The sequence below is a fragment of the Haliaeetus albicilla genome, chromosome 2 (genome assembly GCF_947461875.1).
Source record: "Haliaeetus albicilla chromosome 2, bHalAlb1.1, whole genome shotgun sequence".
Lineage (NCBI taxonomy): Eukaryota > Metazoa > Chordata > Aves > Accipitriformes > Accipitridae > Haliaeetus > Haliaeetus albicilla.
The window spans coordinates 43,282,469-43,296,903 of NC_091484.1; the positions used below are offsets into that span (position 1 = coordinate 43,282,469).

The 14,435-nt window shown below is 54.3% G+C and overlaps 2 protein-coding genes and 1 long non-coding RNA gene across 4 annotated transcripts; 2 read left to right on the forward strand and 1 right to left on the reverse strand.

The window, feature by feature from the left end:
* The first annotated feature begins 2,488 nt into the window (after window positions 1–2,488).
* On the forward strand, window positions 2,489–5,859 carry HOXA2 (homeobox A2). Its single transcript, XM_069772731.1, has 2 exons — window positions 2,489–3,956; window positions 4,630–5,859. The coding sequence occupies exons 1-2, from the start codon at window positions 3,575–3,577 to the stop codon at window positions 5,376–5,378; spliced, it is 1,131 nt and encodes a 376-aa protein (XP_069628832.1). The 5' UTR covers window positions 2,489–3,574; the 3' UTR covers window positions 5,379–5,859.
* Window positions 5,860–5,904: 45 nt separating this feature from the next.
* On the reverse strand, window positions 5,905–9,837 carry LOC138682371 (uncharacterized). 2 transcript variants are annotated; one of them, XR_011322468.1, is made up of 2 exons: window positions 9,679–9,837; window positions 5,905–7,330 (listed from the first exon to the last, which is right to left on the reverse strand). It is a non-coding gene; the product is annotated as an uncharacterized lncRNA (long non-coding RNA). The 2 variants fall into 2 exon arrangements; XR_011322470.1 differs by having other exon boundaries at window positions 5,905–6,324; window positions 9,679–9,830.
* A 162-nt stretch (window positions 9,838–9,999) lies between these two features.
* On the forward strand, window positions 10,000–12,636 carry HOXA1 (homeobox A1). Its single transcript, XM_069772755.1, has 2 exons — window positions 10,000–10,758; window positions 11,195–12,636. The coding sequence occupies exons 1-2, from the start codon at window positions 10,146–10,148 to the stop codon at window positions 11,548–11,550; spliced, it is 969 nt and encodes a 322-aa protein (XP_069628856.1). The 5' UTR covers window positions 10,000–10,145; the 3' UTR covers window positions 11,551–12,636.
* The last annotated feature ends 1,799 nt before the right edge of the window (window positions 12,637–14,435 follow it).

Below are 14,435 nucleotides of genomic sequence, written 5' to 3' on the forward strand. Positions count from 1 at the left end.
TGCCTGTGTGCGTGTGTGTGTGTGTGTTTCTTGGGGGGGGGGGCACACTGTACTGAGAAGGGTGACTGTCCCGGCCCCAAACGGGCACTCGCGGGGGTCTCCAGTCCGAACAGGCTCGAGGTGGAAGGCAGAAACCCACAAGCGTGTGCTTAAATCCGATTTTTTTTCCTTTCAGGCGAAATGTCCGTAATTTTTAGATTGAAACTTGAAAGATAAATCAAAATGGACCTTAATAGACTGGGTAAAATATACCCCTGCACGTTTATAAAGACATATTCCTATGCTGTGTAGATAATAACGCACGCTGTTCACCATCTGTATCTTTTAGAGCACAAAAAAAATGTCGCCATTTTGGTCTCATGCTGAAATATTATTAATCTTTGGGCTTTATCTTGTTCCCAGAACCATCCTTGCCTGATGCTGAAACATTGTCATGCATCCATGAATCTATATAGAGCTTTTCTGCATAAATAGATAAAGCATGCTCAGTCAAAGAAAGGGATTGCAAATATATTTACACCGTGCTATTTATTGTATATATAGATATGTACCCGTGGAAGGAAATGTTATGTAGTCTGATATTTTTCATTGAAACCTGATTATTACCCAGTACGGACCAACGACTGATTATTATTTTGTAGGCGAAGGAAGAATTTTTGCAACATTGCAAGACATTGCTCGTTTCAAATGAGCGTCCATATAAAATTCAAGCCAGCCCCCCACCCCTCGGAGCAGTTAGGTTAGATACAACAAAAGGTAACGGTACAGTCGGTGGTTCTTACTGCGTGGCTCCTTTAGCACCACGAATTACATTTAGGAAAATGTTCAAAGAGAAGGAATTTGGCGTTTCACCCCCCTCCCACTCCGAAGAAAGAAAAATACAGGCGATTTTGCCCCCTTCTTTCCAGAAACCGTACTCAACCCCTTCTTCGGAGCCTGTAGGTTGCAAATAAGAATTTGTATTTTTGCATTTAAGGTTCGCCCGATTAAAAGTTCCCCCCTGGAAGCAGAAGTAATTGATTTGCCCAAGAATTTCGCGTCCTCTCTCCAAAGGTTTTGTTCCAGGTGGTTTTTGTATTAGACTGACCACAAGAAACAAATGTGCAGAATAGAGACACCCACACAGGTTTTACTCACAAAGCCTGGTTAAAGTCCAAACCTCTCTCTTTATTATTTGTCATCCTGCTGTTAATCCCAATATTTTCCAGAGAGGAAAAAAAAAAATTTGAAGAAAAGAAAAAGAAAAGCCCGACCCCAAGGTAGGCACTGAGAAGCAAAATAAAAACGGACTTTTCCCACAAGCAGCCCAGTCCTCTGCCAGCATATTTTAAAAGCAGTTTTTTCCTTGTTTACTTGCGTTTCTTGCTCTGCCTCTTTTCTCGGCCACATTTGATCTTGGAAAGAGCAAGAAGCTTTAAATGTGTTCTTAAGGGCCAGTAGCTGTCAAACCTTTTGGCGGCCAAGATTGATCGCGCACAGACACCACCAGAGCTTTGTTTGGACTAAAAGCAAGAAAATTAAACCCCTTGCATTTTCCAACAGCATCGATATTTGTAAGGCATCCCTTTTGAGGGATTAAATGACAAGTCCCGTTCTATATTTTATTTAAACAAGCAACCACCAAAAAGCCCATTTAAAGCCTCCCGGCCCCTCCCCTCCCCCTCTCTCCAATGCCTTCGCAGATATGCTACATCTTGTGGGTGCATTAACTTAAAACCGATTTTTTAAATGCACTTCGTGCAGTCTGGACGCAGACTGATCCGCTGAGTGTTTGGGGTCTTGTTTTCTGCCCCCCCCGCCCCCTTCTTTTTCTTCTTCTTCTTTTTCTTTTTTTTTTTTTTTTTAATTACGAAGACGCTTGCCGACCTCTTTTTGGCAACTCCGAAAATAAAGCGAGAGGGCACCGCATCGCGCTGGCGCTGGTCCCTGGCTCCTGGAGGACGCGGAGAGCGGCTCGGAAGCGCCTTCCCCCCCCGGCCCCCCGGCGCACCCCACCCCGCCGGGCACCCCGGGCTCCGCGGGAAGGCAAGCCCCGTCCGGGCTGCCCGGGGCGGCTGCGACCATAGGATTCATCAGGCTGGTGACTGAGGCCATCATTGTCATCGCTCTCCCTCTCGCCTCAGCCTGGTTGGAAAATTGTGCCCAAAGCATCCAAATTCGGGACTTGCCTCGACCTAGCAGAGGCGACTGGAGGCGGCGGCGGCGAGAGCCAAGCGTCGGAGGCGAGTGCCGTCTCTCAAGTCATAAGCCCGCAGCATTTTCGCTCTGCCTGGCCCCGTGAAAACAAACCCGCTACCAGCCCATATATTTCCTGGTAATCGAAAATACTCACCAGACCCAGCCTACTACGGTTATTAAGCAAATTATGCCAGCAGACGGGAGTATCGTTTGCAAGCTAAGGCACAGGATTTGGGTTTTTTTTTAAAGAGGCAACAGCCAGACGCGTTTGCAGCCTCGCGATTTGGCTCGCCCAGAGAGGTACTCCTAGGGTTATGTTTTACGGTCCAATCCCGGGAAGCCAACTGGAGAGGGAAGTCGTGAAGCACAAGGGCTGCTGCCTATGTGACTCTTCCCCTAGAAGCAAGGTTGCTGAGGAAGATCCTGTTAAACAATGGCTCGGCACCGGCGGCCAATTGTTCTCCGTACTGTACACCCGATAGCTCTACACCAAAAAAAAAAAAAAAAAAAAAAGGGAGAAAAAAAAGGAAAAAAGAAAAGAAAAAAGAAACAAACAAGAAAAAAAAAGGGAAAGCAAAAGGAGCCCATCGAGGCTGAGTCGGGAAGGAGAAAGTAGTTTTGGAGGAAGTGCTATTCCCTAGGAAAAAATCAAGACCCTCTGCTTCAGCCTCCTGCCTGGGTGCAACTTCTTATGCGGGGGCCTGGCGGTGTCAAAACTTTGAAGATTAATGGATTACTTTGTTAATGACTCAAGGCGTCAGATTGAGGTGCTTAAATGATTTGTGAGGTGCAAAGCGTTTTCCTGACAGTCCCAAACAATGAGAGGAGAGTGTGCGGGTGGAGGCGAGGGAGGCAGCAGGCTGCAGGACAAGCAGCCACACACACACACACTCACACACTCTCGCACGCACACACACACACACACTCGCAGCCTCTCACACAAACATATCCACGCACACGCAGCCTCCCCCCCCACCGCCGATCATTTCAGATTAGGACGCCAAGGGGATAGATACTCGAGATATCATTTCCCTCTTTAAAAAAAGTGTAAATAAAGCCTTTCTGGCCCCCAATGAGGCGTTCCTTCCCGACTTTTTTGGATCAATCAAACAGACAGTGGCTTCTTTTGATTAAAGCCCAAATTGTCATTGGGCAGAGGCAATCATGTGACAGCCAATTCGGTCCAATTTCAACCTTGTCTCCATGAATTCAATAGTTTAATAGTAGCACGGTCCCCATACGGCTGTAATCAGTGAATTAGAAAAAAAACACCCCACCAGCGATCTTCTATGCTATATTTTTTTCTCCTCTCTCGCCTTTTTCCTGGGCCTTCCCCCCCCCGAGCCCCCTGAATCCGAGGGAACTTTTTCTCCGCGGGGGCTGCCAGTTGAAGGCCATGAATTTCGCATTTGAGCGAGAGATCGGTTTTATCAATAGCCAGCCATCGCTTGCTGAGTGCCTGACATCTTTTCCCCCTGTCGGTGATACATTTCAAAGTTCATCAATCAAGAACTCGACGCTTTCACACTCGACACTGATTCCTCCTCCTTTCGAGCAGACCATCCCCAGCCTGAACCCCGGCAGCCACCCTCGCCATAGCGGCGGCGGTCGCCCCAAGGCGAGCCCCCGCGGCCGCAGCGGCAGCCCGGGCCCCGCCGGCGCCCCGCCGCCCCCGGAGTACCCCTGGATGAAAGAGAAAAAGGCGTCCAAGCGATCCGCGCTGCCGCCCGCCTCGGCCTCCGCCTCAGCCGCTGGACCTGCCTGCCTCAGCCACAAAGGTCAGTCCAAAGATTTGCCGCCGGCCCCGCTTTTTTTGGCTCCCCGCATCCCCCCGGCTTCGCGGGGGGACGAGGCGGAGGGGCGGGCGGGCGGGGAGGACGGAGCTGGCCGGGCTCTCTGGAAACCCAAACTTTCCCCGAACTTGCTTAATGCGGGATGATTTATTTGAGTTGGAGCTGACCTCTCTTGTCTCGCCGTCCTAGAGTTAGGATATTTGACAGTAATGAAGAGTGATAGATTGCTCCCGCTCAGCTAAGCAGCTGATGCATTAATTATAAATTGCGGTATGGCTAATATAAAGTTTGCTCTGGTGTGGGGAGGTTGGGGAGCTGGAGGCGCTAATTTTGCGAAGGTGGCCGAGGGGCACGCAGCACCGGGCGCTCAGCAGTGCAACACAATGGGTTTACTGCATCCAAAGGCGGCCATTTTGTTGCAGTTGCTATTTTATGCTATATGGACATATAGATATAGACACATATGTGCAGAGAGAGCACTGCCCCCCCCCCCCCCCGGGATGCGATGTGCTCGGGTGCTGAAATTCAATCCGTGCATTTATCTGTTTTGTGTGTGCGTGCGTGTGTTTTTGCTTTCGCTCTTCTGGCGGTGGTGCTTTGGGGTGCGTGTGCGTGTGGTGGTGGTGTTTTTCTTTTTCTTTTTTTTCTTTTTTAACAGACCCCCTTGAAATCCCCGATAGCGGTAGCGGTGGATCTAGGCGGCTGAGGACGGCTTACACAAACACCCAGCTTCTGGAGCTAGAGAAAGAATTTCATTTCAACAAGTATCTCTGTAGACCAAGGAGGGTTGAGATTGCAGCCTTGCTGGATCTGACTGAGAGACAAGTCAAAGTCTGGTTCCAGAACAGAAGGATGAAGCACAAGAGACAGACCCAGTGCAAGGAGAACCAAAACAGCGAGGGGAAATTTAAGAGCCTAGAGGACCCCGAGAAAGCGGCGGAGGAGGAGGAGGAGGAGGAGAAATCCCTCTTCGAGCAAGCCCTCAGCAACGTCTCCGGCGCTCTCTTGGAGCGGGAAGGCTACGCTTTCCAGCAGAATGCCCTCTCCCAGCAGCAGGCGCAGAATGTGCACAATGGCGAGTCCCAAACTTTCCCCGTTTCGCCTTTAACGAGCAATGAGAAAAATCTAAAACATTTTCAAGATCAGTCACCCACTGTTCAAAACTGCCTCTCAACAATGGCCCAGAACTGTGCAGCTGGCCTGAACAATGACAGTCCTGAGGCCCTAGATGTCCCTTCTTTACAGGACTTTAACGTTTTCTCCACAGATTCCTGCCTACAGCTTTCAGATGCAGTTTCCCCCAGTTTGCCAGGATCTCTGGACAGTCCCGTAGATATTTCTGCTGACAGTTTTGACTTTTTTACAGACACACTCACTACAATTGACTTGCAGCATCTGAATTACTGAGAAATTAAAGACGTCCTCCCCAAGGGTCCTGCTTTCTACTCCTTATTCTTCTTCTTTGTTTTTCCCGTGAATTAATTTTATTCTTCCCCCCCCCCCCCTTTCCTGGTCAGTATTTTCTGTTTATTCCCTCCCTCTGCTGTGCCATTTTGCCGTTTCTTACGAAGTTTTAGTTGTGTTCAATTTTAATCTAGCCACATTCTAGGTCCTTCTATGAAAGCAATATATGAGGTCTGTAAGAAAGTGATCATATAGGAATTGTATCTTCACTTTCTTTTTATTTTTGTATTGCATTAGGATGCGTTGTCATAAGTATTTTTGGTAGAATAAATTCTTGTTTGCTACAAGGAGCTTTCTCTTTTTTCTTTCTCTTTCTCCCTCTCCCTCTCTCTCTCCTTTCAAGACTGATAACATGACGGGTATTTCTCCCCCTCTCTTCTACTTTTAATTTACTAATAATCCAAATCCAACATTCTGACTACAAGCTCTCCCCTTTTGGCAATTTAGGACATTTATTAGAGAGGAAAAACACGTTCAAATTCTTTATTGCAAGGGTTCTCACAAGTTAAAAAAAAAACAACAACAAACCAAAGAAACTAAAACCATTCACAGCTTTGATGGAGACCTCTTCCTTTGAATGTATAAATGTAGCATCTTATCTCTGGGAGGATACAAAGCTTGGAAATGCTGAGCTGTAACAAAAGCATGAACGAGCACTTTCTCTGCTATAGGCAAAATGTAAGAGAGGCTCAGTAGGATAAGTGTCTCCTGCAGAAACTAGCCTGTTACGTACACGAAAGGCGTTTTTTGGGAAATAATCCTGTTTTTCTAGAAAGTAGTGCTTAGCACCCAGCAAGCTGTTTCAGGAAACGTATCTTAAAAAATATGAGAGCCCACAGAGAATGCGCTTGGTTACTTCTCATGTGCTGAGCCGTCCAAGAAATCAGCCCTAGAAGGAGAGGAAATGGAGAAGTTAGTGCCTGTAAAATCAAAAGGGTGGCAGAAACGCAGGGGGACAAAAAAGCACTCAGAGAGGAATCAGCCCCTCCGCTCAGTCCTTTTGAGGGGCGGTGCGGGGAGCACAGCCGAAGATATTTTTCTGTTTAAACCTTCTTGCGGGGCGAAGGACTGATAACGAAAAGGGGAAACTCTGACTTTCAAGTTACAATTTCCTCGGGGCTCCCCACTCTCTGCTGGCGGCAGTAAAGATGGGCTTTCGGAAATCTCCACCAAATTGCCTGCCACCCGGCTAGCGGCGTTGCCGGGCCCCAAAGCGAAGGAGGGTGAGCCCCGTCCTTCGGGCTAAAACCGAGCAACAGATGCCAGGGGGGCTCTGCCGCTCCGGGGCCAGGGGATCCCGGGCGGGTGCGATCGCGGCTCCCTCTGTGCGTGTGAGTGCGTGTGAACGCGCGTGAGTGCGTGTGGTTACAGTACACAGGCGAGTAGGTCTTGAGCGGGGGTTTGTGGACGGGGCTCTGCTACCGCCCGTCCATGCGAGGAGTGTTGTCTCCCAGCCCTGCAACACGTTGTGGAGCTGGGATGCGCGGGTTATAGCTGGAAGGGCTGAACGCAATTCTTCCGAAAGTCATAAATCAAACTCTTTCTATGAATGAGAATGTCATCAAAGAGATCAATTGCAGGAACACATGCACAAATAAAAATCCTCTTACGTATTTGCCGGGGCTGGGGATCCCCGTCTAAAACCATTAAGTGAGAAGGCGTTTAGTCATAATTCATTTTTATTGCTCTTTTAAAACAACAGCTTGGCTGAGCTGCGGACGCAAGGAAACCTCGGCCCTGCTTCTTCTCCTTCCCTCCGCTCCAGCCCTGTCCCCGCGGAAAGCGAGCAGCCTCGCCGGCATTTTAACTCCTCTGCCACTGGGTTAAATCGGACCGCAACGTGCACCTATGGGTTGGGGTTTCTTTTGTGCCCTGATTTCTGGATGCTGGCAACGCTTAAAAAAAAAAAAAAAAGGAAGGAAAGGAAAATACGCTACAAGATTTAAACTTCTCTCGAACTCCATTTAAATAAATGCGGGGATTCAGCGAGCAGAAGTGGCCTCCGGGCCTCCCGGTGAGCCCTGGGGCCACAGCGGGGGCACACTCCCACGGAAAAGCCTAAAGCGCCGGGATCGCCCCCTCGGCCCCAGTCCCGGGGCAGGAAACGCGGAGCGGAGCCGCGGAGGGGCGCGGAGGGGCCGGCCCGGCCTTGCGGGCAGAGGGCAGTCCCTCTCTCCGGGCCGCGGAGGGGGCGGGTTCCCCTCTGCTCCGGCCCTTCTCATGATGTTGCCCCCACGCACAGTACAGGCAGCAAACCCCCAAAGCCCCGCCAGAGAGACAATGCAACAAAAGAGACAATGGCACGAAAAAGGGAGAGAAAAAAGGATTTCAGGATGCTGGAGGCTGTAAGAGAGGTGCTGTGATTCGGAGGAATTTACGGGTAAAACGGATCTATTTATAGTAAAACATACGTTTTTTTCTTGGCTGGCTGAAAAAGCACTGAAAAGATGCCAGCCCTTTTATTAGTAAACAGTCCCAGCGGCCTGCCTTTTTTCTCTGTCTTATGCAGTATTTATCACAACTGGTTTACAAGAATGAAATAAATGTGTTTACAGCTGTAACCATAGCCAAAATTGGTGCAGTTTAATGCCATAAATGCCTCTGGAGTGTTGTTGCTCTTGTCCTCCACCCCGCCCCCCTGGAGTTTAAGAAACTGAACCTTTCCAGAGGGCCCTTAACCATCCGTGCCTGCGTAGTAAATCAGAACAAATAGAAGTACTGAGGGCATACAGATAGACGCCTGGCGGAGAGAGCAGCCCTTCGGTTTTGGCTGTTAGAGAGGCCATGGAGGTGATATGGGATAAGGGCTGACCTAACAGCAGTAGGAGAGCTTTGCACCTAGGAGAGGATGTTGTAGTTCATGTGGCAGGGAGGAGCTTGAGGGTTTGTGTGTGTGTGTGCGCGCGTTTGCGAGCAGGGAGAGGTGGCGGGGTAGAAGAACCTTTTGGATTTCAAAACAAGCAAGAACCGAGCGTGAGAACGGAGGGGCGTAGGCGCCGGCTGGAAATGCACCTGCAGAAATAGAGGGAGCAGCCCCTCCTGGGGCTGGTGGCAGGGACATGACTTTCCATCCATCTATCCCCGCGGTTAACGTTTCGCAGGACGTCCCTTTGAAACGTGTTGGTGCCGTCCCCTCTCCCTGCAGTCGGCTGGGTGCCCCGGGACGGACGGATGCCCGGCCTTTGCCTCCCCTTTCCTTTTCCGCATACGTAACAGAGTATGAGGTCGCAACCCACATCCCACCGCCCTCCCTCCTTCTCTATCCACGGACCTTTTTTTTGTTTTTCCGTGGGGGTGGGGAGGGGTAGGTTTGAGTCGATGCTCAGCGCGGTTCCCAAGGGTCCTGGGGCCGCCTCTGCCACTGGCCATCTGCCACCTCCCGCCACTGCCGGCCCGGGTGGCGGAGCGCAGGGACAAAGGGGCCGGGGCGGCGGGCCCTGCGCCTCCCGCCGCTCCTCTGCCCCTGCCCCGGGCCGCCGGGCTGCGACCCGCGGCACCCCGGGCAGCCTTCCCCCCCGCCCGGTCCCAGGGCGGGCGGGCGGCAGCGACGCCGCGGGGACCCAGCAGATGGGCTGCGGAGCCCGCGGGCCCCCGCCCAATCGCCCGTCCCCCTGCCCCCGCGTCCTCCTCCCCTACCCCAGCCCCGGGCTGGCGCGGGTGAGCCCGGCGGAGGTGCGGGGGGAGCAGGGATGCGGGCCAGGGGGAGGCCGGTGGGCCAGAGAGCGCACAATAATGGCCGTCAGTCCCAAAAGCGGCTCATTTCCATGCTAATGTCCGCGGCCGCCTGGTGATGCGGCTGGACAAGCCCCTTTAACTCTTGGCGTCGCGTCGCGCTGGGACTGCGGCGGGGCAAGAGCAGCAAGATCCCTCGGCCCATCCCCATCCCATCCCCATGCCCATGCCCATGCCCATGCCCGTCCCCATCCATCCCCTCGGCCCCATCCCTATTCTGCGCCTTATCCTCATCCCCGTCCCTATCTCCATCCCAGTCCCCAACCACAGCAGTCCCCAGCCACATCCACGGTCCCATCCTCATCCCCATTCCCAGGGCCGATGCCCTCAGCGCTGCCCCCGCCGCCCTCCCCCCCCAGCCCCCGCCCCGTACCGCGGATCCAGCCCGCCCCCCCGCGGCCCCGGCCGGGGGATGGGGGGCGGGGGGCCGGCGGCGGAGATGCCCAGCGCCGGCCTGACAGCGCCGACAGCAGGGGAGGCGCCGGGGCACCCTCGCTGCGGCAGCACTCACCCTGGAGGGGACGGCCGGTGGGCTCCGCGGGCCGGGCGCAGCCGCCGGGTCTCTCCTGCCTTCCCCTCGCAGCCGGCGGGCGGGACCCCGGCGGCGGCGGCGGCGGCAGCAGCAGCAGCGGCGGCGGCGGCGGCGGGGCGACAGCCCGGCCCGGCCCGGCCCCCCCCCTTCCCGCCCCCCCCGGGGGGCCGCCGCCGCCGCCCTGCCCCGCGGTGCCGCGCCGCGCCGTGCCGCGCCGTCGGAGCGCTCGGCGTTTAAATGCCCCCGACGCGGCGATCTATCAGCGGCAGGAGCCGGGAAAGTCCCGCAGGCGCCGCAGCCATTGGCTGCCGCCCCCCACGTGCCTGCCCGCTGCCTGTACCTTCGTGTCATTTTCCTGCCGGCCCCATGGAGGAAGTGGGAAAGTTGGCGCGGCCCCGCCGGACGCTGAAGACCCGGTGGCGGCGTGACAGAGGGACGCGGCGAGGATGAGCTCCTTCCTCGAGTACCCCGTCCTCGGCGGCGAGGCGGGGGGCTGCGCCGCCCGCGCCTACCACCCCGACCACGGGATTACAACTTTCCAGCCCTGCGCCGTCAGCGCCGGCAGCTGCAGCGGGGAGGACCGCTTCCTCGCGGGCCGCGGGGTGCCCATCAGCCCCCACCGCCACCACCACCACCCCCCGGCCCAGCCCGCCGCCTACCAGCACCACGGCGGCCTGGGGGTGTCCTACGCGCACCCCGGCTGCGGCCCGACCTACGGCGCGCAGGGCTTCGGACCGGCGTACGGCCCCTACCCCCTCGGGCAGGACGCGGAGCTGGGCGGCGGCTTCCCCCCCTGCGCCCCCGCCGTGTACTCGGGGAGCATCTCCTCCTCCGCCGCCGCGCAGCACCCGCACCAGGGCTACGCGGGGGGTCCCGCTCAGTACGTGCCTCCCCCCTACGGGCAGGAGCAGCAGAGCCTGCCCCTGGGCACCTACAACCATGCCCTGTCTCCCCTCCACGCCGGCCACCGGGAAAACGCCCGCTCCCCCTCGGCCGAGACCTCGCCGCCGGCGCAAACCTTCGACTGGATGAAAGTGAAAAGAAACCCACCCAAAACAGGTCAGTGGCCGGCGGGAGGGCAGGACCGGGGCCGCTCCTCTCTCTCTGTCTCTCTCTGTCTCTCTCTCTGCCGTGGGTGCGGGGGAAGCGGCGCGGTGCCCCGCGGGGCGCTGGGCAGGTAGGGCGGCCCGCACCTCTGGGAGCAGCCGCAGCCGTCTGCCCGCGGCGCTGAAAGGCAGCGCCGCTTATTCCTGACCCCCCCTCTCCGCCTCTCCCGCGGTCATATTTCTTGTAATTCATAAACCACTTATCAAGTTTCCTCCGACACTAGAGGCTGACTCCGGTTTAGCACCTCGCACTCCATCACTCACGCTGCCGGGGCTTCCCTCTTATCCTAAGAAGTTCTTGCTCCCTATCGCTCGGCCGGTGTGGACATATTGATTACGTCGCCTATAAATCATTTGCGCTTACTTAACCGCTGCGTGTCCCCTCGCAGGCAAGGCTGGCGAGTACGGCTTCGTGGGGCAGCCCAACACCGTCAGAACTAACTTCACCACCAAGCAGCTCACCGAGCTGGAGAAGGAGTTTCATTTCAACAAGTACCTGACCAGAGCCAGGCGGGTGGAAATCGCCGCCTCCCTCCAGCTCAACGAGACGCAGGTGAAGATCTGGTTCCAGAACCGGCGGATGAAGCAAAAGAAACGGGAGAAAGAGGGGCTGCTGCCCATCTCCCCCCCCACCCCCACGGGCTGCGAGGAGAAGGCGGAGGAGTCCTCGGAGAAGTCCTGCTCCTCGCCCTGCAGCGCCTCGCCCGCCTCCTCCGCCTCGGACACGCTCGCTGCCTCCAACTGAGACCCGTCGCGCCCCGACGGCCAGCGCAGCTCCTGTCCGTTCACCGCGGTTATGTCGGTCCCTCGCTCGGTCCCTCGCTCGCTCGGTCTCCCCGAGAGGTCCCGGCGCGCCGGAGCCCCCCCCCACCCCTGCCGCCACAGCCCGGCCCCGGGGTGCCGGCTCCGCCGCCTGCTCGCCTCCCAGCCACCAGGTCCCGGTGCCTTAGTGCCAGGGGATCTTCTTTCGTACCCCCCCCCCGTGCCCCCCCCGCCCCCTTTCTGCTGGAGGAGCTGTGTTGGCACACGCGTAAGGGTCTCCCTCCTTCTCTGCAAGGACGCTCCTCCGAGTTTCCCTGCATGAAAGACAGGTTATCTAGGGTACATAACCTCACGAAGAGATGCACTATTGCAAGTGTTTACACGACTTCTAGGACTTTCATCCCCTTAATTTAATGTATTCTTTGTTCGTGTCTATGAGTTTGTTGCTTGTAAATACTTTGTCCGAGAGATTTATCTTTTTACAGATTTTTCTAGAAATGACGTTTCGATTATCAGGTTAAGCAGGGTGAGCGCATTCGCCAAACTGGATCCACTTTTATATCGGTAAAGCCGACGACCGTGTCAAGTAAACGTCTTAAGCTCAAGCAGATACCTCAAAAAAGTAGCGCTATTTCTTTAAATGTGACAAACAAGGCTTCAATTGCACTAGGTTTTGTAAACCTTACCCGGTGTGCTTGCCCCCCTCCCCCCCAAGCTGTGCTGGATTGTACTCAACCGAAGGGTATAACCATCCAAAAGACCTCACCTCTTCCTATTTTCATATTAACCTTTCTTTAGACTCGATGTCTTTTCAACCTACTCGTGAATGTGACGAATGGCCAAATGAATGTATAATTACTGTGGTTGGTGTCCGGACCATTGCATGACGCACCGTGCTTTGCTGTACTGCGGGTACACTGAGTTCTATCAGTTGTCGTGTGTGAGCGAAATGTCCTCCTGATTTTCTGTACAATCATGAAAGGCTCTGGGATTCCGCCGGTGATGGAAGCCAGGGCAGGATTTACGGGTCCTTATAATGTCTGTAATAAATATATTCCACTTTCAGGTAGCCCTCGTCTGCCTACCTCTGTGTGACGTCAGCGCTGAGTCGCAGGCTGAGCTCAGCACTTTGGTTTCCCTTCTTTTCCACTGCTGGGGCCTTGCCAAGGGGGAAAGGGAGGAAGAGTCTCCCAACATTACTCCTCATGCGTTGTTTTGCCCCGCTCAGAGCTCTGGCTGCCCAGCCTGACTCATAACACTAAGCTTCTTCCTTTCCTCTGCTCAAATAATACTATTTTTAGAAAATATAAGGCCCTCCCTTCCCTCCTCCATAACTGGGAGGAATTTATGATCCCGATCTATTTCTGAAGCGCAAACACGAGAACTTCCTGGGTCAAGTGCTAACCTTTTCACCTTGGGATGGATGACACTTACATAAACAGAGCACCCTTCAAAAGCAGAAACGGTCTTCAGCCAGTCTTCCCTCACGCCGCAGGCCCCTCGCCAAGGGCTGCACATTTAATTAGCCCGGGCACTAAGCTGGTCCGGGTTCTGTCTCCTGCCTTCTACCACCCCAGGCTGCCGTCCCCAGCGGCTGATGGGTGCCAAGGTGGGAGATGGCTCCCAGGTGCTCGGCAGTGTGCTTCTACCATTAACCCCAGCCCATTCCCTGCCACCACCACCACCACCTTTTTTTTATTTTCGGGAAAAAGAGCAAGTCCTCACAGGTAAATATCGTAAGATTTCCAAGAGGTGTCAAATGAACAGCGGGTCGGGGAGGGAGCGGGTGGGGGGTGGGGAGCGTGCGTGGGGAGAAACCGGGTGGCAGGACGGAGCAGAGACATGCTCAGCTGGACGGAGGCTGTCTCAATTCACTGATGCCTCTTGAATTTCAGCGCAAACACGCGTAACATCTCCTTCACCTGGCCCAGCTGCGGGGGAGCGCTCCCGGGCTTCTCCCGGGGCCGGACTGCCCACGCAGGCTTTGCTTTGCGGGATCCGCAGAGAGTCAGGGAAATTTTCTTCACTTCGGTGTCAAGAGACAAGCCCTGATTTGCAAGGCGCGGCGGCCATATCAAGAGCCGAGCTATCTGCAAGGGAGCAGGGCTGTCTCCAAAGGCTCCCGCCGATGCCTCTATTTCTTTCATTTCCCCGCCTGCCATATACTTTACCTTTTGTTTATTAGTGTAAAGCCACAAAGCAAAACAGATGGCCTTTTTCCAGAGACTTGGATGTGTTAAAGTGGCATTTGCATGCCAATGAGGGCATTTCAATATCGAAATCTGGATCTAAACATTGCTGGAATCCGGATCTGCAACCCGGCTCCCCCGGAGTTGACTTAATGTGTTAGAAAGAGCGGCCATAAATTATAGCCTAAATGCGAGAGACAAGACACTTGTCAGTGTGTCAATCTGCAGTGAGCGATTCATCGGCAAAGAATCCCATATCCTTCCAAGCCCAAACCCTGGGTTATCTTTTTTTTTTTTTATCCCCCCCCAGACCTGATCGATTTCAAGCAAAGACACCCCAAAACTCCCGATCCTGGCTCATTTTGTTAGCGTTATTATTATTTCGATACGATCAGCCTTTCGGGTCAGGGGGCGTGGGGAAGAGAAATGAAAATCTCTAGCTTCGAGTTTCTACCACAGAAATATCCCCCCCAAAATCACAGCGCGCTTTGGCCTGAGAAGACACTAATTTGCCCTTCAGGTCATAGGGATTCTTTTGGTTTTTACACCTTTTAAAATTTATTTTAATTTTTCTCCCTAGACCCTCCGGGGAAAAAATGAAGGGAAAAAACCCCACAACCCACCACCAAAAAAACCCCATCCCAAACGTCAAACGGAGTTTAGCATCTTCCTATCATAC